At 44.8% G+C, this 23,521-nt stretch overlaps 1 protein-coding gene across 16 annotated transcripts in view; it reads left to right on the plus strand.

The window, feature by feature from the left end:
* The window catches only part of PLEKHA5 (pleckstrin homology domain containing A5), a 1,790,419-nt gene that overhangs the window by 1,274,038 nt on the left and 492,860 nt on the right, over positions 1–23,521 (plus strand). For all 16 annotated transcript variants that reach the window (XM_069628398.1, XM_069628397.1, XM_069628399.1 and 13 more), the window contains one exon: positions 16,869–17,343. In XM_069628398.1, the coding sequence (XP_069484499.1) occupies positions 16,869–17,343 (475 nt within the window). The remainder of the gene's footprint in view (positions 1–16,868; positions 17,344–23,521) is intronic.

The raw sequence follows: 23,521 nt of genomic DNA on the forward strand, positions 1-23,521 counted from the left end.
ATTAGCCACCAATCTTTTTTTATAGGAACCCAAAATTAAGTAGGGTTGAATCACAACTTGGCTTTTGCCAAGGTGGGATTTCCCTACCTCACTGAAACTAATGATAGTCTTTGTCAGGAAGTGCAAAGCAAATATCTGTCTGTGTCCTTAACCCTCACAAATACCTGAATATAATTTGTAGGGATGTCGGCATCAAAACGAGAAGTGTTCAAATAAAAGTTCAGAGATTCTTCCAGCTTTCCCTTCCCCAATATTCAGGATGGTTCACTTTGTCAAAAAGAGGGTTTCCCTGCCCCACGATTTCAAGTCTCTCAATGTTCCAAAAACAGCACAATTCCTTTGGCTACTTCCCATCTTTTCTGGCAGAGTTGCCTTTCACCACTTTCACCAATATCACAAAAGTTCAATTCCTTTATATCAGATCACCCAACTTCTCCTCGACAGTCACACACAACCTTATGGGTGAGTTAAGTGTCTTTTCCTTTAGGTAGGTGTATTCAGTCTAGGTGCAATTATCGGACCACACGTTCCACCCATCACAGGTCACGCAACCGACGGACCTTACTTGCTTCTTTTTCACAATTGCACTGCCACTGTTTCAGCTTCACAGTGGTATTGAATGTATCCTCTTGGAGCTTTCTCAATACTTGTCTTGCCACAATTCACTTCTTCTACTTTCAAATATTCTCAAAGCTTTTGCAACTACTTATTCTTTCAGTTTATTCAAATGGTACTTGCCAATACTTGTTTTCTTTAGTTTACACAATTCAGAGTTCCCTATTTTATCAGGGAATATCAACTGCTTTCAGTCCAAGTGGTATTCAAGCACACATTTCAGTTCGGTATTCTAAACAAAAGGTTTAATTTCATTCCATTCTAGCACATTGCATAAATTGCCATCAAATTCCCAGATTACTGTCCTTGCTGGGAAATTGCACCCTCCTCACGGGCGTTTTCACAATTTCAAGACTTCAGTTTCCCCAGCACTTTCTTTGCCTTATCAATTTCATCTTGGTCACAGTTTGAGATTCACAAAACTCTTTCATTCAGTTTTCTCTGCTTTCAAGTTGTCGCACAGTCAAACATCTTTCTTTCAAATTGGACTGGCCTTCACATTGCCTGATCCTTTAGCAGAGGTGTAGACCCTTATATATTACTTTCAGCATCCTTCTATAATGTATGATCGCCTGTGTTTAAAGGAGTAGGGACATGGAAAGTTTCCATTTGCCTTTGATTCATAGAAAATCATCTGAAACACTTGACTGGGCCTTTTCTAAGTCATCTCTAGGTATGAACTGAGGTTGGATTGGATGAAATAGGTCCTCTTTTGCTAAGTGGTGCTACAGAGCAGAGTAATTGGTATACTTTACTTTTTTTTAAACATTTAAAACATTTTGTTTTAAAGATTGACAAGTTGATGATAGGATGGTAATGATCTACTGGTAACAAATCAATGTTATTTACTGTAAGGGAAAAGATAGTCGAAATAATATATAGCTCTGTCTAAAGGATTCCTCCCTCATAAGCTCTGCAATAATATGTATTTTTATTGCAATAAATACACATTTTATCCACCTATAGAGGACATCCCTACGGAAGCATGAACCTGTGATTTAACTGTAGTATGTGCATCCATCTCTGAAGCAAGCACTGAATTATCTTCGTTAGAGAAAAAGCAACTAAATAGTCGAGGGGGTGAATGTCTGTGTTTTTATTGTTTCGACAACAAAAATGAATATGCTATACAGTGAGATAATACAAACCACAGAGATGAGTTTTAAAGTTAATTGTTAAGGGTAGGAATCAAACTGAAGGCTAACTAGATTCATACATTACAGTGTTCAATTATGTTAGGGTTGTGTTATAATTCAGATAAAATATAATGGTCTTTCACAATCCATATTCAATCTAGCAGGTAACAAATATGTGATTGCCATCTTTGTCTGTATTTAGTGCAATATAGATGAGTGATCAAGATGGGTGTGGCTGATTTATACCCAACCAGTCACACAGAGTAAAGACTGGTAGGCACATTTCGGACTCGTGGGAACTTAAAAAAGGTACCTGGCAGGGCTGTCCGCTGGCCCCACTGCTTTACATCATGGCCATGGAACCGATGGCTCAATATTTGAGGACAGAATATATTGAGGTGGTCATAGTTATAGAGGGCGTAAGCCACCTAATAATTGATGTATGCTGATGAGACCTTATTATATATTCAGAACCTAGAGGACAATATTAGAGCTGATTATGGAAGCCCTGTCGCTGTTTGAGGTGTTATCGATGATGACGATCAGCATGGATAAGTCTTCCCTGTTCCCGTTAGCAAGCTTGTCCAAAAAGGGGGGGTGAACTCCCCCATGGTCTTGGCACTGCAGTGGACAATTAACACGTTTAGATACCTGGGAGTCCATATATACTGCGACCCGGAGACAGAACACATCAACAACACCTGGAGCACCCTGGCAGGTATTAAGAACTCTAAGGTTCTGAAATAAATTGCCCCCATCGGAAATGGGCAGGGCAGCTCTGTTGAAAATGGTGGTCTTGCCGAGGCTACTGCATTATTTTGTAAATGGATAGCGTTGTCCTCCCTATGTAGATCTCATGAGGAAGGCAGAATCAGGTTCCACACTTCGAGTTGTATTACTTAGCGGGACAACTGCAATTTGTAGTAAACTGGCTGGCGGAAGACCCCTCCCCAGACACACGGATGCTCTTGCGTACAGAGTTATACTTCTACTTAAAGGAATTGCTATTGGCCAAGAGGCCTCATGCCCGTCTTGGGTCACACCTAGTGTCTTAGGGGGTTCAAGTGTGGGATAGGGCACTCAAACAGATAGGACTTACGGACCCGAACTCAGCACCAATTCCTTTGATATCGGTTGTATCGACCTCTACACAAACGCGACTGCGGATATGTGCGATTTGGGAGCCCAGTGGGGTTATCACGATAGGGGATCTACTACAGGACACATCTTTCATACCCTTTAGTGAATTAGTTGCACACCAGTCTGAACCGCAGCCAATATTTGCTACATTGCACTATTAGGAGGTAGATCACAGGCCGTTGGCCTACATTTGGTGAGTCAATAGAAAAGCACTAAATAGTAGACATCCTATACAACATCTCGGTGGGAGGGCACACCATATCCCGGATATATGACTTACTGCTAACGGGAGGTCCCCTTGCAAAATTAGTAGTGAGGCGCAAGTGGGAGGAAGATCTTGGTGCCCCTTTCACAGACACACTTTGAAAGGAAATCCTGGGATTCCATAAGAGTGCCCCAGAACGTTAGAATACAGCTGATTCAGCCGTTTGTGGCACATCAGGTTTATGACTCCCATGAGGATTTGACATTTCCCTGGTGGAGGAACACAACACTGCCCTTGGTGCAATTCTGAGAACGTGGATATGCTACATATGTTTTGGGCATGCGCCAAGGTGCAGAAATATTGGGAAGAGGTAGCAGCCAGAATACATTGGGCAGGGTTGGTGTTGGATGTTCTTTCCCCCAGGGCATGTTTACTGGGCCATTTCTCACGTCCCAAAAGAGAGAAGCATATTCATAAGATGAAAGATTTGGGGTATATACTAGCCAAACGTAGAATTGCGATGTAAGGGAAAGCTCTGATGGGTCCTAACATACAGGATTGGTGGTGAGATGGACGCCCTGTGCAAAGTCTATATGCTCTGGTTGCCATGGAAGCAGTCCAGGAGGTTATAACCCATAAACACCATGCACATGATGGATATTTTTGGCGGCCTGCGCTCAATTAAGGTTGTCGAACACAGGTTACGGGCTGGTACGGGAGGCAAATCGGGGGGTGGGAACCAGGGAGAGATGGGTGTGTCTGTTGGGGTAAATATTCCAAGGTTTGTTTACTGTGGAAAATTTACATGATTGTATCAATTGAATGCATATTGTTTGTGTGAGTTAAAATCAATACAAACCTATGAAAAAAATTAAAATACATGAGTGATCAACATTTTCTCCTTCACTTATAATTGAATGTGTTGTCAATGTTTTTGTTCTAAATCAGCCCATATTTTTGAAAATTGTCCAATATTTAACTGGGAATTTACAAGTACAAAATTTGTCAGGTTTGCGTTTGGAGATTTAAATGTATTGCATGCGGATGATGATGCAAGTCTCTGGTTATGTAGATTTTTGGAGGAGTACAGTGGTTTCGAAGAAGGTTGCATGTTAAGTTGGCTGTTTTAAAGTTTTACCTTGGTAATTTAAAGTTATTTTACTGTCTTCAGTGGCCACTCTATTCTGCAACGAGCCCCTCAATTTCTTATTGAAGTGCTCCAAATCAATTTGTGGTAATTGTGTGTTATTGTTCTGGATTGTAGGAATTTCTCTATGATTGGTTTCATATCTAGATAGTTATAAAGAAATAATAATTACCTGACTTGGGGGTGTTTAAAACAATGCGTTTGAGGTATATTCGACCTGACTTGTAATACACAGAATGTAGTCATACCTGTATTAAGCAAAATGCCTCCCACAGATTTTAGCCCTGAAATGTTGATAGTCCAGGTTGGCTTTTTGTCATAATGGAATGGGTGTTGGCGGTTTGTGACACACATATAGAGGCTAGTGCCAGCACACAAAGGCATACTTATGCATCAGGCCAGAGTATTACAGCAATCATCTGTGGAGTCTGGAAAACAAAAAAAGAAGAAAAACAGTAGAACATAGAAAATACGAGGGTGTATTTGCATGGGTCGAAGACAATACAGTAGAAATACAAGTAGTAATAAATCTCACATACAAACAGCGGTCTACGCCCAACAGCAGGTACAAAACCCCCAATGATTACCAGCAGCAAAAATATGTACCACAACTATGGTGGGTCCAAAGGCTCCTCTGCTGTTGGTTTATTCTCAGGATGTTGCACGCTGAGAAAGGCCAAAAAAGAAGCCCAAATATGAGATTTAGCTGTGGCATTGACCATGGAATAGTAAGCCATGTCATGTCCCGCAGTCAAGAGAACATTGGCCGTGCCCTATTGCACCACTTTGAAAGGATACAGCAGCGTTCAAGAATCATACCAATCCCCCGAAGACCTTTGGGGAGCCAGGTAGCCATCCAAACCTACAAGGAAGCAATGCACGTGGTATCTCGTGTTCCAACATGCGTGCAAGTGCAAAGGAGACCTGACTCGAGAACGAAGATACAGTGATCAAGACCACATCATATGTAGAAGGGTTGCTGCTGTTCCATGATACCTAGGACATTCTTCGGACGTGGTAGGGTGAAACTGCAAGTGGTTAAAAGGAGCTACCTAGGCCCTGTGCAGAGTTTTAAATTGGATCATCTTATAGCGAGTATTTATAGCACAGGTCCTTGCGGATTCACATAGCTTGGCCCATTGCTTATCGCTGATACCGGTGCCCTCCTCCCATTTCACCCCAGAGACTAGGGAACCCCTCAGAGTTGCCTACTGCACCATGAGATAGATCGAAGAAACCAAGTTACGAGCGTTGGCTGAATGAATCAAGAAATGCGGTATTGATGTAGTCTGTGGCTTGAGCTAGAATTCTGGGGATTCAAACCCGGAATGCCGAACTCAGTATAACATATTGAAACACAAGGCGAAACCCTGGCCCAACTCTAGCTATGAACTGCTCACTGGAGACAAACTTCCCTTTGTGATTTGTAGGCTTCCCAGAAGCCACCACCATGCGTGACTGGTACAAGCGACAGGGTAAAAGTGGTGTTTATCTGCTACCCTCCGTGACACAAGAGTGCCCTGAAGAGATGAACTGAGCATCGCTAGAAGGGCACATGTGGATGGGAACGGAAGCCCGACACCCAATAGGTAAGCCTGTCCTCCAGTAGGTAACAAAATGCAGTTGAGATGCCAAGAAGTAAAGCTCCATATCCGGAGCTCCCAGGCCATCCTGATCATAAGGTAGAATCAGTGTCTCCCACTTAATTTGGGGCGTTTTGGGGTGCCATGCAAGTTCTATCAGCAGGGATTTCAGGTCTGCAAAATGACGACGTGCCGGGCCATACCGGAATATTCAGGAAATAGTTTACAAATTTGGGAACAACCACCATCTTGGCGATAGCAGTGCGTGCAATAGTGGAGAGTCGTAGCGAGCACCACTTATCAATCTTATTCCAGAGTATGCCCGATAAGCTACGTGGTTATCCAGCAAAAGAGTGTTGTGGTTTCTGCGAACCCCAAGATACTTCACAGAAAGTTGCTCCTAACTATACCCTGAGAAGGCATCATGAAACAAGACACAGACAAACAGATTCAAAGTTCAAACAAAAGTGTTTTATTTAACTTAAATGTCAGGATGGATGAAGGCCTAACTTGCCCTAAGCTAAGGAGGGATTTACCTACCTAACAAAACGAAGGAAAGTCTGAGTCAAAGAGTTCAACTTAAGTCTGCCTTTCCAAAACCTATACATGCCCTTAAAACTAAAGCTAAACAGTGTGTATGGATGTCAGCAATAAAAGAAATAGTGTTCCAAATAAGGTTCTGAGCTTCTTCCAGCTCCTGGCTTGCCTTTCAACTCCCCTTCCCAAGTTCAAAGCCGTTCCACTAAACTCTTGGGGCTCCCTTCCCCGAGTTCAAGACAGTTCTACAAAGTCTCGGGGTTACATTCGCCAAGTTAAGATAGAAGGTTCAAAGTTCAAAACAAAACAGTTCTCAAAGGATTGGGATCCTGTACAACCCTCTTGCCATTACTAATGTTCACTAACACTCGTCTGTTACAACGGTCTTTCCATGTATATTTTAATTGACTTGATCCTTTTTCAGATTCACACTCTTGACTCCTCCTTTCACTTGCTTTTCACGCAGGTAACTCGGTCTAGGGACTGTCGTCTGACCACACGGTCCACCCATCAAGGTTACGCAACCGATACCCCTTTCCCATCTACTTTATCAGAAATTGTCCACTGTTTTCCCTTGACACAGAAAGGTATGTCTTGTATTAGGAATATTTCCCGCCAGCACTTTATCGTGGCTAGCTTGATCACCATTCACTTGGTTACACTCTTGATACTTCTCTGGCTCTTGCCAGTCCAGGCTTCCTCTTAACCTGTAGTTCCTTGAACACTTGACTTCTGTCAATTCTTGCTTCTCTTCTCACACACCTCTTGGGATTTTACTTGCTTTGCCAACACTTGTATTTCAATCAATTCACTGTGGTGTTTGCCACCTGCACAACATTGCTTTTGTTCCACTCAAAACATGCTAATTATTTACTTTATCTCTGTGCAGCATTTAGAAATGCTTATTCAATCATACTTTCATGTTGCTTTAATTCTGTACAGTAGTCAATAATGTTGTCAGTTTCTTTGGTATTCAAAGTTCATCCGTTTCACTCTTGAAACTGTTACATTCACAATTGAAAGCACTCGCTTCAGTATATAAAAGTGTTTTTTACGTCTTCCCCAATGTTCAACATTCAAGAAAAGCTTATTGATTATTTTCAGAGCGCCCCAGTATGAGTGTTTCCCATATGAATGCATCGACTTCAGGCAGCAGCCCAAGTCTGCTTTGTTCCTTTCCTTGATGTGCCTTTCCAGCTTCCACTGTCCCCTCTCTTCTCTCACAGAATCGGGGACAGTGGAGCTCGCTCTCCCGCAGGTCTGCAACGACCGCAGTGCTTCGGCGCCCCACAGCTCCTGCTTGCGCCCAACACAGAGGGAGCGCCCCACAGCTCCTGCTTGCGCCCAACACAGAGGGGGCATAAGACTTCACAACCTTCTCTGGGCCTGCCTCATCCCCGGCGTCTCTGGTCCTTGCATGACACGGCTACCTGCACTTGGCTCCCACCCCTCTCTCTCCGGTTCGCCAGCTTCCAGCTCCAGCTTCTGGTCTGCTGTGCGTCCCCCTTCCTTGTGAACCGCCTGCCTTTTCTGTATCCATTAGGCTTACTAAGTGACCACAGGTGGTCATTTAGTCCAATTGCCTGACCATAGTTAAAGGGACATGCCTGACTTTTAAAATACTCTGCAGGCTTCCTCCTCGCCTCAGTACCATAGTGGGTTTTATGCTGGAAAATGTGGGGAGATGTTCTACAATAGTCTATAAATGCCGTTGAAGGGTTGGGTTGGTTTCATACGGGAAAGGGGTATACCATGTATCGCTATTAACCCTCCTCCCTTTCATGCTCTTTCTGTAATTTCTAGATTGATAATAGCATCTGCTATTACCCTGGCTAGAGGGAAAGGGATAACAGTAGCCCATAAATACGCCTGGGATTACGGGTTCCTCATGGAATAAAAAGAGGGAATACCATGTCTCGCCTAAGGACCTGCTCTCCCCAGTCAGCAAGGACCCTCCACCCGGTGATCCTCCCTTGCTTCTCCACCCCCAGGGTCAGGATCCAAAAGTGATGGCCTTTCCCTGGCAACCTGAGAAGAGCACCCAAGGGGAGTAGATGTGAGGACGACCTCAGGTTTCTCACAACGCTCCCATATCTCTTGGACAACCTCATATTATTGTTTAGGGGAAACGAGATTGATTAAGCCCAGTTAATTTGGAGACCCGAGCGATCACGGAAACCCTCTGCTTCCCGCGTCAAGGAGATCAAATTAGTATCGGGTCCTTGAAGTGTAACAGGATATCATTGGCATTAAGTGAGACAAGCTCATGCACTCCCCCTAGAGCAAGTCCTTTATCACGATGGAATCTACACTGACGTATAGCCGGGGGTTATATGGCTATCACAAAAAGCAGGAGCGATGGGGACAGCCCTGACGTGTGCCACAACCTAACACAAAGGGAGCGGACCAGTTGCCAAAATAAACCAATGCGAGGATTGGCTCTTGCATACAATTTAACCGCTCTCAAAAAGTAATGAGTAACCCCACCTCCTCCAAGAATAACCCCAAGCTACGGAATCAAATGCCTTTTCCACGTCCAAAAGGGTGCACGCTGCCTGAACATCTGGATCAATCTGGCCAATATAACAAAGAGATGGTGTAGGTTAAGTGTATCTTTCTGGCATGAAACTGGACTGGTCTGGGTGAATAATGGTGGGAAGATGCAGAAGGAGACTATCAGCCAGCATTTTCGCACATATTTTCATATCTAAATTCAGCAGCGAGATCGGCCTGTACGATGCACAATCCAGTGGATCTTAACCAGGCTTTAAGTTTAAAGACACAATTGCTTCCTGTAATGTTGGAGGGAGCGGTCCCGACAGAATCGCATTCTCACCATGTGAATAACAATGATGGGTCCATATTCCTTATAGAACTTGTTAGTTATGCCATCTGTGCCTAGGGCTTTCGAGGAAGGTAGTGCTTTTACCACAGCCATTTTGTGGCCAGAAATAGGGGAAGCTAGTGAATCGAGAGCGTCCCAACCCAGCCTGGGCATTGATGTATCATGCAGATACTAAGCTCTGAATTCCGGGCTAGCCTGCTCACGAGCAGCATACAGCTGTTCGTAAAATGCCTGAAAAGTTATGAGAATCTGGTCTGGGTCGGACACCACCTTCACATCCCGCGTCCGAATTGCAGACCACCACCCCCTTCATGCCTAATGCATAGTCACCAGATAACCCCAGGCAAAAGTCAACAGAATTTCAGAGATCTCACAGCGGAATACTACGTTGTGCAGAGCTGACACCTTAAACCTCCAAAACGGCTGTGGGAGCATGCTCTGGTCCAAAAGAATCAACCACTTCATTGGGGAGTGATACAAGAGCATCCTAGGGAAAATCTCGCTATATTTAGTCCTCCTAACCAGCAACGGTACCGCAGGGACGTAATCGATTCGGGAGATCCTGTCATGCTCAGACGATTAGTACTCTCGATCTTCAGGGTGCAACGTCCGCCGGACATCAGGCAAACCCAGATCAGTCATACACTGCGCAACCGCACGGGCTGCCTGGGAAAGAGGCCTGGAATCACCGGCACACCTCCCTCTCAATGTCCAGAATTGTATTCGTCACCCACCCAAATAAGGTTAAAATCAACATATTTATAACTTCTATGCAGAAGGAGTAAGTAACAATCTGGATCATCTATATTGATTCCGTATATATTGAAATTGTAACAGGCCTACAGGCCAAAAGACCTGAGACCAGGACAAATCTGCCCTCCGGGTCGGCGGCCTGCTCCAGGAGCCTGAACCGTAATGACTTGTAGATCAGTGTCTCCTCACCTCTGGAACAAATAAAGAATGAAGTGTAAACCCTATTACTGCCCCAGGCCTTGCTTCATTGGAGTCTTCTACTAAGTGGGTTTCTTGCAGCAAAATTATTTTAGCACCATGCCTTTCACAGTAGCTCACACCTGGTGCTCCTTACACGGGTAGTTCAATCCCCTGACATTGCAACTCAAAATATCAATCATTTCCAGAGTTGCGAAAAAACAGGATACACAAGGCGAGCTCTCCATATCTGAGAGGTTGGAAATGTGAGGCAGACAAGTAGGTTGAGCTTTCTTACAAATAGACATTTTATCTTTATATATAAAAGTAGTCGTCCTGACTGACTCATCAATGCCCAGCTCAAACCGTTTAACCTAGGAATGTGAACTTTGGATGGTGCATTGTTTTCATGAGATAGGCACCCACTACAGAAGGAATTTAGGAAATTCTGTCCCTAAGAGGGTGAAAAGGGGGACGGGCCGTTTATGAGGATAACTATATGTCAATAACCAAAGATGGTAGAATCATGAGAATTGGTATGTACTGCACTTACCCTTGCTGGCTGTACTTTGACTTGTTATTTATTCTATTATCCCACGTACTGCACTGTCCCTTCCCCCTCCCATCCACTTGCGCGATCTTGAATGACACCTGGCCTAGTAGGATCGTTGTCGGTCTTCCCTCTGTTCCCCCTCTGCCAGATCATATATCATTAATTCTTCTTCAAAAATAGAGAAACGCATGTTTTACCATTTTCCGAAAATCCAGTTAAGGGAGGTGGAAAAGAGAGGTGGGGGGGGGATTTGAAGGATACCCATATCTCAAAAACCGAAGGTGTTAGAAAAGTAAAAATTCACATTTAAAATCTTCATAACAAAGTAAGTTTCCAAACTGCTTGTTAAAATTGGTAAGAGTATCCCGTATTTGAGAGCAAAATTGTAATCCCTTCTGCCCTAGGCACAGTTGTCAATTCCTTAGCAGACCTCAAATCCAAATTGTACCCGGACATAAAAAATGTAATGGATAAATCTACAGAATGGTTATGTGAGCGTGCCATTTTAACGCCAACGAAAAGCATGGCTGTCTTAATCAATAAAATACTTATTTATTCTTTCGGAGGAGTTCAAGTGGAGTATAAATCTGAAAACTCAGTGGTTCAAAGGTATGGCACATTCCACAACCCTGTTGAGTTCTTGAACACTTTAAATCCTCCTGTTCTTCCCAAACACAAACCTCTTCTCAAAGTGGGATTACCTGTGATGATATTGCGGAACCCCAACCCACCTAACTCTGTAATGGCACTAGATTGCGAGTGAAAGGTCTCCACTGAGATGTGAGGCTACAGTGATGAGGGAACTGGCCAGGGGGGGGGGTCCGTGTTCATACCATGAATAATTCTTGTACCATCAGTTTATCTGTTTGAATTTAAGAGACTTCAGTTCCCCTTAAAGATTTGTTTCGCCATGATCATCATCAAATCTCAGGGGCAGACTTTATAAAGGTAGCAGGGATTGACCTAAGGGAAGACTATTTCTCACATGGGCAGTTTTATGTGGCCTGTTCCAGAGTGAGATCGCCTAACTCTCTGGTAATCCTAGCACCTGAAGAGAGAACCACTATTGTACCAAATCCCAAAATTCATGCGAGCAAAGCCGCAGGCAACAGCTAGGTAAATAATAAAGGCGATCTTTTCCTAACCTATCAAGGATTTCCCTACTATTAAACTAAGACTAAAGGAAAATGACCTAATGACTAAAATTATCTGTCCCTCACATTCATATATACACAGAATGATACAGAATTATTTGGTTATTAAAACTTCAGAAAATAACATATATATTCAAACATAAGAATCCTAAACATAAATCCTTGTAACCAGGGTTGAATCCCCTTCCCCTGAATAAATTCAGGATATTTCAAACCAGTGTTGAAGGTATAGACGTTTCTGTTCAATAGCCAAGTTCCACTTCAGGTATAGCATAGTTATTTTCATTCCATATGTACTTCACTTGGCAAAGTTTCTGTTTTAGTTTCTAAAAGAATTTCTCAATTTTTAAGGTAATTGTTAAAGTTTCCACAACCTTCTGCTTGATAAACCAAAAAGTCGTCTTCACACCACAAGATTATAGTCAAGATAATTATTATTTCTCTGATACCCAGATCACTTTTCTTCTTCATAAGTAACACATTAGTCAGGCTCTTTCATTCACAAATATATATTTTAGTCAGGATGGTTATGCAACAGTTCATCAATAGACAGTATTGGAATTGTCGCTTCTTTTCCACCATGACCTTCTTCCACATTTACAGTACTTCAAATCATCATCATCTTCATGGTCCACTTGCCTGCTAGGACTAACCACTATATGTCCCTTTCCTGGTTTACTCACCTGCCAGGATAAAAACTCCTACTATGAAAAACTGTACTTTGTGAGGTTTGTTCCACACTTTCGCAAATTAAATCGTTAATGAGGAAAGTTGAACCAACAACTACTTCTTGATCATGTGTTTTGACTTGCAATACCATGGGGTTACACCTTCTTCCACAATTATCAATACCTTGGGTTTACAACTTCGTTCACAATTCTAATTTGCCACAATTACAATGATTCTCACATTGATTAGTTTACCACCGCCAATGCAGGTTATACTTTTCACCCCTTGATCCTTTTTACAAAGAGGGCTTTTCTCCTGCCATCTCTGATTACATTTTACAAAACCTTTTGGCTGGTGGCAATGGTTTACGGCTTTCTCCCATGTTTTGTATTATGTTGGGATTGCTACTTTCAAATAGCCTTCATAGTCTTTGGCTTTGACAATGCAGATTATAATGTCCCCAACCTTCTTTAGGAAACTTGTATCCCCTTTGTTGGCTTTGGTAATGTGGGTTACAATATTCTCCTCTTGGACATTTCTCATTGGGGAAATAACATTCACTTTGTTTAATTATTGCCCCCTTTTGGCTTGGGCAATGTGGGTTGAAATATTCTCTTTTTCAACTTTTCTCACCTGGAGAGTTGTGCCCATTTGTTTAAAAGTTTGGTCTTCAAAATGTACTTCTAACACAGCGATCTACTTCGGGGGTCACCTGGATTGGCAAACTCACTGGTATCTCTTTCTGACTCACTGCTTGTGCTTTGGGTGCTTCGAGACTCATCAGGACTTGATTTTTGTTTGACAGCTTCAGTCAGCTTCCAGCTGTCCACACACGCTCATGTGAAAGGAGTACACCGGTGCGATATACAGGACATGGAGTGCTTCTCTCTCCCGCAAGTCAGCTGGGTTCGTCAACCTCTGCCCTAGTTTCAGTATGATGTCCCGCTCTCAGCAAAGCGGTGGCACCGGTGTCTGCATCCCTGTGCTGCTTCTGCTGCTTCTCCTGCTCTCCAATGACCAGTCTTTACATTTTTAAAGGTCCTGCTCAGGTGTGGGTCAATACAACCACTAGACGGTTCATGATTGTTTAGTAACTCTGTACTCCTCTTCCTCGTCTCAGTACTAAGAGCCATTCTTTGTTGTTTTTACCTCAAAATCTTCATAATAATGTTATAATAAGCCATTAATAATGCGTGATCATTAGGGACATTATTCAAAGGGTACCCTCATTCCTTCTGACCCAAATCCCCTCCCATGTGATCCTCCCACAGAACACCACCCCCAAGGCCAGGATCAGCTAGCGAATGCCTTTCCCTAGCCAAAAGAGAAGGGGTCCAGACGAGGTTCTTTGGGATGATCATCTCTAATTGATCACACCCGCCACTCGCATTGAGCCCAGACTCATTCATACTCAGCAGCTTTATACATACTTTTTCAGACCGTGAGCTATTTCAATAATAACCCCAACTTCCCACAAAACTCAATTTTCCCCCCACCCACACTGCCAAAACCCAACTCACAGCGAAATAACGTACCCAACAACAAAATACCCTCCACGACAACTGGGTAACTATAATTGGTATCCCTACATATTATCCCCACCAAAAATATTGCCGTACATATGGTTGTTTGTCTCGCCATAGGTGATATTTTTTGGGGGGATAATTTGTGGGAGCGGGGGTTGTGGGGTGTCCCCCGCACATTTAAAAATAATGCAGGGGTTGGTGGGGGGTCCCCCGCAGGGTCCATGGCTCCATATCACTGCAAAAATATGGCAATATTTTTGTATCGTAATATTTTTGCGGGGCTATTAACACATGGAACCCTATAATTGTTCTTTCTATAATGCACTTAATACCAGCGAGTGGTTTCCAGGTGTGGGATCGGGATTCCAACCTGTGTTGCGCTGCTTTGTCTTGCTGCCAGGACAAACACGTTGCCCCTGAGCTATCCTTCCTCCCAGGGGCGTCGTACTTGGCAACCAGACCAATGAAGGGCTCAAAGAAGAGGAGGCCTCTAACAGCACAGAAATCGATCAACTTATGGACTGGTCTGTTACATTCTTGTAATTGGTATAGACGACCAGAGATTGCAAATCACGGGGAGACCGGTCAACACATCTTAAGATCATCATGTGCAGTAGGCAAAGCAGACCTCCGGCAGGGTCATGTGCCCCAACAATCTACCTCTTCAAGACAGAAAAATGCCCACAGGGCCACCCAACAACAAATGAGTCGGCACCCACCGCCCCCCAAATAGTCAGCCTTGGGGGAGGGTGCCAGGTATTTGGGGACCTCTGTTGGATCTGCAAAAAAAGAGTTTTACTATTATGCGCAACTGAGTCTAAACGGATATAGCATCAAATATTGAAGGCCACGCCTTCGAAGGAAACGCTTCGCCGCCATGAAGGATATTCTTGCTTTCTGAACAACCCGGGTGAAATCCAGATAGGAGACCCTGGTGTCTATATACTGATGGTCGCCCCAGTTCACCTGCTCTGTGAAGAACAGGATCTCTGTTGCACGATGACAGGGTGGGCGTTCTGACCCATTTTAGGCACATGCGCAGAAACTCAGTGTGCTCTCTCTATCAAAAACTGAGACGATAGCAGAGGGTCCATAGCACCGCCTTGATAAACTCCTCCATAAAGACTTACATATTTTGCGGGGGAACTGACTCTGGGATCCCCACCACACAAATGTAATTCCTACGTGATCTTGTCTCCAAATTCTCATTCTTGTCCTTAATGACTTTCACCTCTCGATGCAGCGTACACACCGCCTGACATACCTCCGCACTGGCATCTTTAAGGGTCCCAATCCTATGTTCTGCCTCAGAGATACGGCCACTCTCTTTATCAATCCGCTCCTGCGCCATCTGGCCCAGTACAATGGCCCGGTCAGGAGAGGGGCCAGCTGGCGCTGTGACCAAGGTTGGATCGTTCCGCAGCTCCCCCCCTCTCCATTCCCGCTGCCTCTGATGTGACAACTTCTGGTTCATTGGCTGCAGCTTGATTCTTATGCATAAACTATCTTTTTGTATAAACGGGAGCCAAGATTGGCGCTTGTTCCCCTTTGTCATGTGAAACCACAAGACTCTGCCTCAACCCACTTCCTGCAATAGTCTGCAGTGTAACAAACAGCAGCTTGGGGTCTCATCCAAAGCTATATGTTGGTGATGGCTAAGAATAGCAGCGCTCACAGTCAGCACAGTTAGCAGGCCAAGCAGCATTACGCCCCCACCAATGACGTAGGAACGGAGTGCATATGCAATAACAGGAGTAGATGTGTACAGTCAGCACAAGGACCACAGACAGGAGTGAGCGGTCAATGGGGATCACAGCCAGTGACAATAGACCAGAATCCTGCATCAGCAGGAAAAAAACACAGCTCTAGTCCCTGCATCTGGTATCGATGTGCTGGCACTCACAAAGACACCACTGGCAGACCCACCACAGGTCATTACGGCACCTGTGCACCCTGTTACAGGCGGTCCGCACTCCCCTCCAGTCAGCCCCTCCAAATTGTCAATGGGCCTCCCGTACCCAGTCGCCAGCAGCGATCACTCAGCTGTGGACTCTTCACCATTGCGGCTCTCACACAGGTCCTCCAGCCGCCACACAGGGTGCCAGTGCTGGCCGATGCCAGCTCAGGAATTGTTCAGGATTGCAACGCCACAGTCTCCTCTGCGACGCACAACCGTCCCAACCAAGTAGCACACATGAAGGTTGACCATAGCAGCTCACAGCCTCCTCTCCTTATCACCCAAACACAGAGCTCGGAGCTTTGCGTCCATCTTGGTCGCAAGCTCGTGAGCACCCCCATCAAGGTACATTTACACGTATGTTGCTGTTCTGCAAGTTACTGTTGCCGATTCCTTCTATGTCATAGAATAAAATATACTTTGAAGTGGCCCTTCAATGTCTTTATGCAAATGCCCCTTATTAAGTATTTAAATAAAGGTTTTGATATGGATGTAGATGAATGGGAATTTGAAGCTTGCCTGATCACCTTTCTAAAATGTTTTCTTGGTAGCTACATGTATTATTTAAATGTTTGAGATTGTTTTTGCCGGATTCTACCCGTTCATAGTACTCCTTTCCAACTGTGTCAAGTTAACTAGAATATTTAGTGTTAACATGATTTATTACTCATCTTAAATGTATTATTTAGAAATTATATTAAAACTCTGCTTGGCTCGAGGTTAAGCAGCATATTGTGTTTTGTACACATTCATTATTTTTGGCAACAGTCTTCATTTTAATTGTAATGGCTTATATAATAACCAATACTGTTTGCTTAAAGCACTTTCTATACAGTATATAGCATGGTTAAAACAAACTTTCTTTTTGCAGTGTAACTTCCTATCAGACGCTGCCAAGAAATATGCCAAGCCACAGAGCTCAGGTCATGCCTCGTTACCCAGAAGGCTACAGAACTTTGCCAAGAAACCTCAAAAACAGGCCTGAGAGCATTTGCAGCATGACTGGCTCAGCGTATGATCGGACAATGGGACCAATGACTGGTGCAGGTGATGAAAAACGGAGGTCAATCAGAGACGACACAATGTGGCAGCTCTACGAGTGGCAGCAGCGTCAGTTTTACCAAAAGCAAACCACCCTGAAAAGGCATAGCTCTCTAAACAGCCCAAAAACGATGATTAATATTTCTGACCAGGCTTTCCAGTCTATTCCTACATCTCCTTCACATGGTTCCATTGCTGCTTATCAGACGTTTTCACCTCATCGGCCCTACAGATCGGATGTTACATCAGCACTGCAGAGGGCAGATGTGACCCTTGACCGAAGACATAGGACTCATCTTGCCAAAGTAAGTACTCTAGTTGTCACTAGAGAGAAACATTTTAGTGCTGTTTGCTCTCAGGAAGGATGCCTTTTGTCATGAGAGATGGTGAATAGTAAGTGGTTAATCTTGATAATATTCTGTTTGGCAAAAATGTAGGAGCGCCTCAACTGAGAACAAATACGCCTAAGTGACCTGTTCTATGGTTCGTGCTCCAGCCATGTTTTAGCTCACTGTATCTTTTCTAGAGGAGATATAACCATTTGCATATCAGTTGGTCACACCACAAGCACTGTCCAGCAACAAAAATCGTAGCAATTCTCCTTTGAACAAGAGTCCCATCAACAACCCCAGACATGTGTTTCTGCATTACTAGGTATCATTAGTGAGGTGGTGTGTATGGCTGCAATGCTCCCGTTTTGTGTGCTATAACTGTATATTATGTATTTCTGCAGAGAATACAGTATACTGATGGGCCTAAAAGTCAAACCGAGTGAAAGGAAAACTGTTTTATAGATAATGAGGTCCACTTTCAGTGAAAATAACATAAATGTCCACAAATAATGGAATGAAAAAATAAATACTAAATTTTCTAATATTTGGTTAGGCCTTCCATGTTAGAAACATTGAGTTAATTTCGCAACTTTGATAAAATAACACTTCTATGTGAGTGCCCTCATGTGATAACTTAAAAAATACCATTGCTTTATGTTCCAAACCTTGGACCAACAATAAAGGAACTGCTGTATTAAGGTAGGGACTTGAGAGATTAGGCCCTTACCTTAGCTGTGCATTTTCATTTTAAGTTAACTCAGTCCAAGCCGTTTAATCATTTATGGAATCGCTGAACCTTTGCTTGATTTTTCGACCTATTGGGTGGTTAAGCTTCAGTGTCAGAATAGTGTTTCCTTCCTTTACTGCGTGTTTCACTTTTGTAATGTAATCTGGACATTTCAACTTTATTATTATTGATTTGTTAGGAAAATTTCTTAACAAAGTGGCTCGCAAGGAGTAAACGTTTTTGCTTTACCAGTCCTTAAATGATTGTGATTGGCTGGGTGTGAGGTATTATTCTGTGATAGCTATATTATTAGCTATCTGGAAAATTGATTGTGCTTGGGTTTTTGGGAGATTGTGTGAACAATCTATAATTGCAATACACTTGCAGATATCACACTTCTGTAAAACTGTGTAGATCGGGGGCCACATGGACAGTTGATTTTTAAGTGATTCATACCCTACAATAATATCCACAGAAACCATATTGCTACTCCTTTGATGCAGGTCATGTTGGAGTTTTAATAATGTGGACCAGTATGATCTACAAAGACCTATTTAAAGGACTAGATCCCAATGATGGGCAAGGCTCTACAACCTTGGTTTGGATAGGTCTTTTAATTCTGTATGACCAAATCAGCATCATGTCTTATTCATCTGGGTGTTCTCAAAACACCTCTTAGTGGTGGTAGTCTACTTGCACCAGTGATGTCTGGCTGTTAAACATTCCCTTCTTTCAACAAGGTGAGCATATTTCTTTAGGCTAACATCAATAACCTTTAAATTGGGGCTCTGCTTGAATTAAGATTAAGTCCAAAACCCCTGAGTTCAGTACTATTTGATTGTAATGTTAGACAAGTTGTTGATGGGGTTTCCAATCTGAAGAGACATTCCTGAAGAACACATTCATGTTTTAGTCAGGAGCATGCTTCAGAATTAATAGTGGACTCCCTCTTAGGCTTGATGCCCAATTACATTTCCCTGACAACCCATACCGGATTGCAAATGACACAGCTGCATGAGTGCTACAGATATGCAAAGAATTAAGGTGGATGCCCCAGAGATTTAAATCTAGACCTAATGGGGATCATGCAGGTATCTAATGAACAGAGAAACTCCCTAGATTATATGTATAAGATATGCTACTATGAAGTAAGTTTACGCTCTCTCTTGGTTACATAATGCAACACCAAAATGTGTTAAAGAAGTTCTTTCTATTAACACAGCATGTATTCTTTTTAAATGGAGCATATATAGAGCAGTCAATGCCTGAGTAAAGGAGGGTATGTACTAAAATAACAATTGTACATGGCCAGTCACAAACCGTATATCCTTCACATAAAAAGAGAAAATATAAAGCAGCACTCATTCATCACACATCTCATCTTAATGAAACAGCCATACAGTTAATCTAAAAAGAAACCGTGTGCGCTATGCAGAGTTAATCTATATGCATGCATGCACTTTGTGATGTTAATTCCATCCAAGCGTCAGAGTTCTTAAACCTATCCGTAGTTCTTGTAGGACTTTCAAGTATTCTAAATTAGTAACTATTGCAAGAGCCTTTAGTTTCACCGAAGCCATCAAGCAATTTCACTAATGGTGTTTTAGCTTTCTGTTTTCATACCAGTCTGCCTACAAATGCAGCCGAGTGCTAAGATTGTAGTCTGTTCTCCTCTGAACAACAGTATCAAGAGCAACCCCAGTAACATTAGTACTCGTCAGACATCACTGAGGTGTGGCTGATGTGATACCCATGTCTGGATTACGCATAATACTTTTGTGTGTAGCTGCGATTGTCTTGACATTTGCCAAAAATATGCCCAAAGGAATGTGTGCCCCTCTAGTGGGAGCCAAAAAGAGCATACAACCTGTTCAATGGCATGGTGCCCGCTCAGAAGGCATCAAAGTCGATATGTCTTCTCATCTATGGCACAACAAGGCAGATACGTGCATCTGGCATTACTGTTGTCATGTATGAGTTGGCAAAACATATACAACAGGCTATTTACCCTTGCTTGTTCTCATTAAGGGTCTCTTACACTTTTGGAAACTACTTAGTTAATTACATGGAATTCAGAGAAATACATCTGGCCCTTCAATCATTTCTAACAAACCTTCAGGAAAAGATGAGTCTTATAGAATGCAACACAATGTGAATCCATTAAGAAGCATGTAAGCACCAGGTTCTTGACCCCCCCACCCCCCGAGAGCCTTCAAATCTTTGATGCCAGATGTGTTCTAGATGCTTTCAGTAGCCCCCCGTAAAGCATTTGAGCATTCATACATTTACATGAAAAGTGTTATTCTATCTCTTGAAGTTTTTCTTGTGTATGTAGAAAGTTCACCATAGAACTACATAAAAATGCCAGTCTTGCACATCTGGGCTACTATACTGAAGGTCTCTGGGAAATGCATTGTTGATAAATTATTTCATGATGTTTAACTACTTTTCCTACCATTGTGATGTTCAATGTGAAATTATGGAAACACAAGAAAGCTGTATCCTCTGTTATCTTAGTAGCTCCAATGTGGGCCAGAAAGGCCTAATTTCCAGATCTTTTTTTTCAATGATAATGCATTATAGCCTTTTTTCCATCTTCGTGTTGAGCATCATTTTGTGTGGGGCAATTGTTATCTCCGCTACTTGTGGGAAATAAGCTGCCCTATTTGTTTCTGTATCTGCTGCTTTGTTATCACAGGAAATTAAATCTGTGCCCCTAGTGTGGGCTGTGCACTTCACCACAGCAGCCACCATGAGATATGCCAGTGCATCTAGTAATCTTCCTAATAATGGGGCATGCTGTACTGGTGTGCTGTCTGCACACTGGAATCCCCTACTTCTCCAGCATGGGGTGTGGCATGGATTCACATGCTCATGAATATTCCCCGTCGTCAGGCCGGGAATCCTCGGTATAGAAAAAAATCAGTATCAGTTTTGTTTCTGATCTGTCTTTCTTAGTAACCAATCGCTGATCTCTGCGTCGTACTGCCCCCAGCCAATGACTGCCCTCTCCCTAAGCCCCGCCTCCGACAGCCATCCTCAGATTTTTACTGCACGCTCAAGTGTTGGGAGTCCTCGTGCTGTAGCTCTCGAGCTTTTGCTCCGTTTTCGTGCTTTTTCAGGAGATTTTTTCTCATTTTTCGGTTAAATAGAGCCTCAAGCTCCACCGTTTCTACATCCGATCAACGGGGATCCGTTTCAGAGTTTTCTACGCCCCTCAAGGGTGAAGATTTCATCGAGTTACGCTTTTGGAGGATTCCAGAAGTTCCGAGGCCTACCCCGGACATGGCCCAGGAGAAAGGAAGCTCGACGCCCGGGAAGCTGTTCAGGACCTGCCCTGGATGCCAGCTTCAGAATGTTTTCAAGGAGGACGAGCATTCGTTATGCCTCTACTGTCTCCATGAGGACAAGACGCACAAGGAGAAGGACTGTGCTTTTTGTGGGAACATGTCGGAGCGGACCATGGCGGATCGCCACCTCCGTCTCGCTAACTGGCTGGAAGGGAAGAGCCCGTCAGGCGAGAAGAAGAAGAAGAAGAAGTCCGAGCCGTCTTCTAAGTCCTGTGAGGGTGCCCCGGCGACGGGGGCCCAACAAAAGGCTAAGCACCGCAAGTCCGCGGGCACCGGGAGCGTCGAACGGTCGGGCTCCTTGGCTGCCAGGCAGGGCCCACCCTCCCCGGCGCCATCAACCACGAGCCAACGCTCTGGCTCGGGTAAGAGGAAGTCCGAGAACCCGGCGAAGCTTCTGGAGAGGCCCCGGTCGATCTCGAAGATTCCGGCAGAGGGGGAGCGAGGCTCGGACCCTCCCCCCAAGGTGAAGGCCCCAGGCGTCCAGAAGGTGACGATGGCCTTAATTCACCCTGCTAAGACCTCGATTGAGGACGTCGCCGCCGCCCTGGCTTAGCTTGTGGAGGCTACACCAGTGGAGGCGCCCTCAGGACCCAGAGTCTCCCTGCCACCGCGGAGGGAGTCGTCTTTCAGGCCCTTTGAGAAGACCCCCACGAAGTCCTCATTGGAAAAGGTGGGGGAGGGGCTGGTGGCCATCGTGGATACAGACACGACCTCTGAAGAAGAGTTCATCAAAGTCGTGGAAGAGGCCCAGCCCATCGGGAGGGATCCCGACGAGGGCGACGACGAGAGCAACGGTATCGCCGACAAGGCTCCTCAAGAGCCCTCGCGCCTGTCGTTTCTGGCACCGCAGGACACCTCGGCGGCCATTTTGTCAGCGATTCAGTCCTTATGCTCGGAGATAAGGACAAGGTTGCCCCTTCCCCCGACGGAGGTACCTGAGCCAGACCCGACGGGGGAACCGGAACCAGGACCTTCGGAGAGTCCACCGCATAAGAGGAGGAGGACGCATCATAGGCCACCTCTGCGGCCTGCTCTGCCTTCCCCCCGGTCTACTACCCACGGGGATGATGCAGGCATGGACACGGCTACGACAGGTACCAGATGACGATGGAGGCGACGACGGGACGTGTCCCCCGTCGCCCCCTGCTCGGGCGTCCCCGCCCGACGAGATTGGATCCTTTCATGCCATGATTTCCAGGGCATCCAAGCTTTTTCAGCTCTGCCCAGAAGAAAAGAAGAAAGAAGGGTTCCTTTACCAACGGCGCGGGGCTAAAAGGAAGACGGTACTCGTCGTACCGCTTCTTGATGACATCTGGGATGAGGGGCTTGCCCTCCTCAAGAACCCTGCCACGGCGCCGGCAAAGAGGGACCAGTACGAGAAGAAGTACCGGGTCCCCGACGCTGCCCCCTTGTGCCTTCGGGCACAACCTACCCCGGATTTGGTCGTCTCGGTGGCGGCAAAGAAGAAAGCTGGGGGGGCATTGGCCTCGACATCAACTTCCCCGCCGGACGGCGAGGGCAGGAAGTTGGGCACGATGGGACGACGGATCATCTCATCCGCAGCGACGACTATCAAGGCGGCCAACGCCCTGGCTATCGTAGCCCGCTACGACAGGGAGTTGTGGTTCAAGATCGCCCCTCTGTTAGACTTCCTTCCGGATGCCAAAAGGGCTGAGGCCCTTGAAATCCTACAGGAGGGGGAGATTGCTTCGGACCACGCCATCACGGTGTCAACGGACATCGCCGACACCGGTTTCCGTCAGTTGGGCAACAGTGTTTGCTTGAGACCACGAGGATGGCTCAAGGCCACGGATTTCCGCCAGGACGTACAAACCAAGGTTTTGGACATGCCCTTCGACGGGAACAACCTGTTTGGGAAGGCGGTTGATGAGTCCCTTCAGGCCATCAAGGCAGACACAGAGACTGCCCGGGCACTGGGAGTGCTCCAACAACGACGGCCGTCCTTTCGGAGCTCCGGAGGCAGACAAGGTGCCTCCAAGGGATCCGTCAGTAGCTCCTCCACTTACCACCAGGCGGCAAGATCTTCATCCCAGGAAGCCTACAGGGGACGCGG

The sequence above is a fragment of the Ambystoma mexicanum genome, chromosome 12 (genome assembly GCF_040938575.1).
Source record: "Ambystoma mexicanum isolate Mex_15411 chromosome 12, UKY_AmexF1_1, whole genome shotgun sequence".
NCBI classification, from domain to species: Eukaryota; Metazoa; Chordata; class Amphibia; order Caudata; family Ambystomatidae; genus Ambystoma; species Ambystoma mexicanum.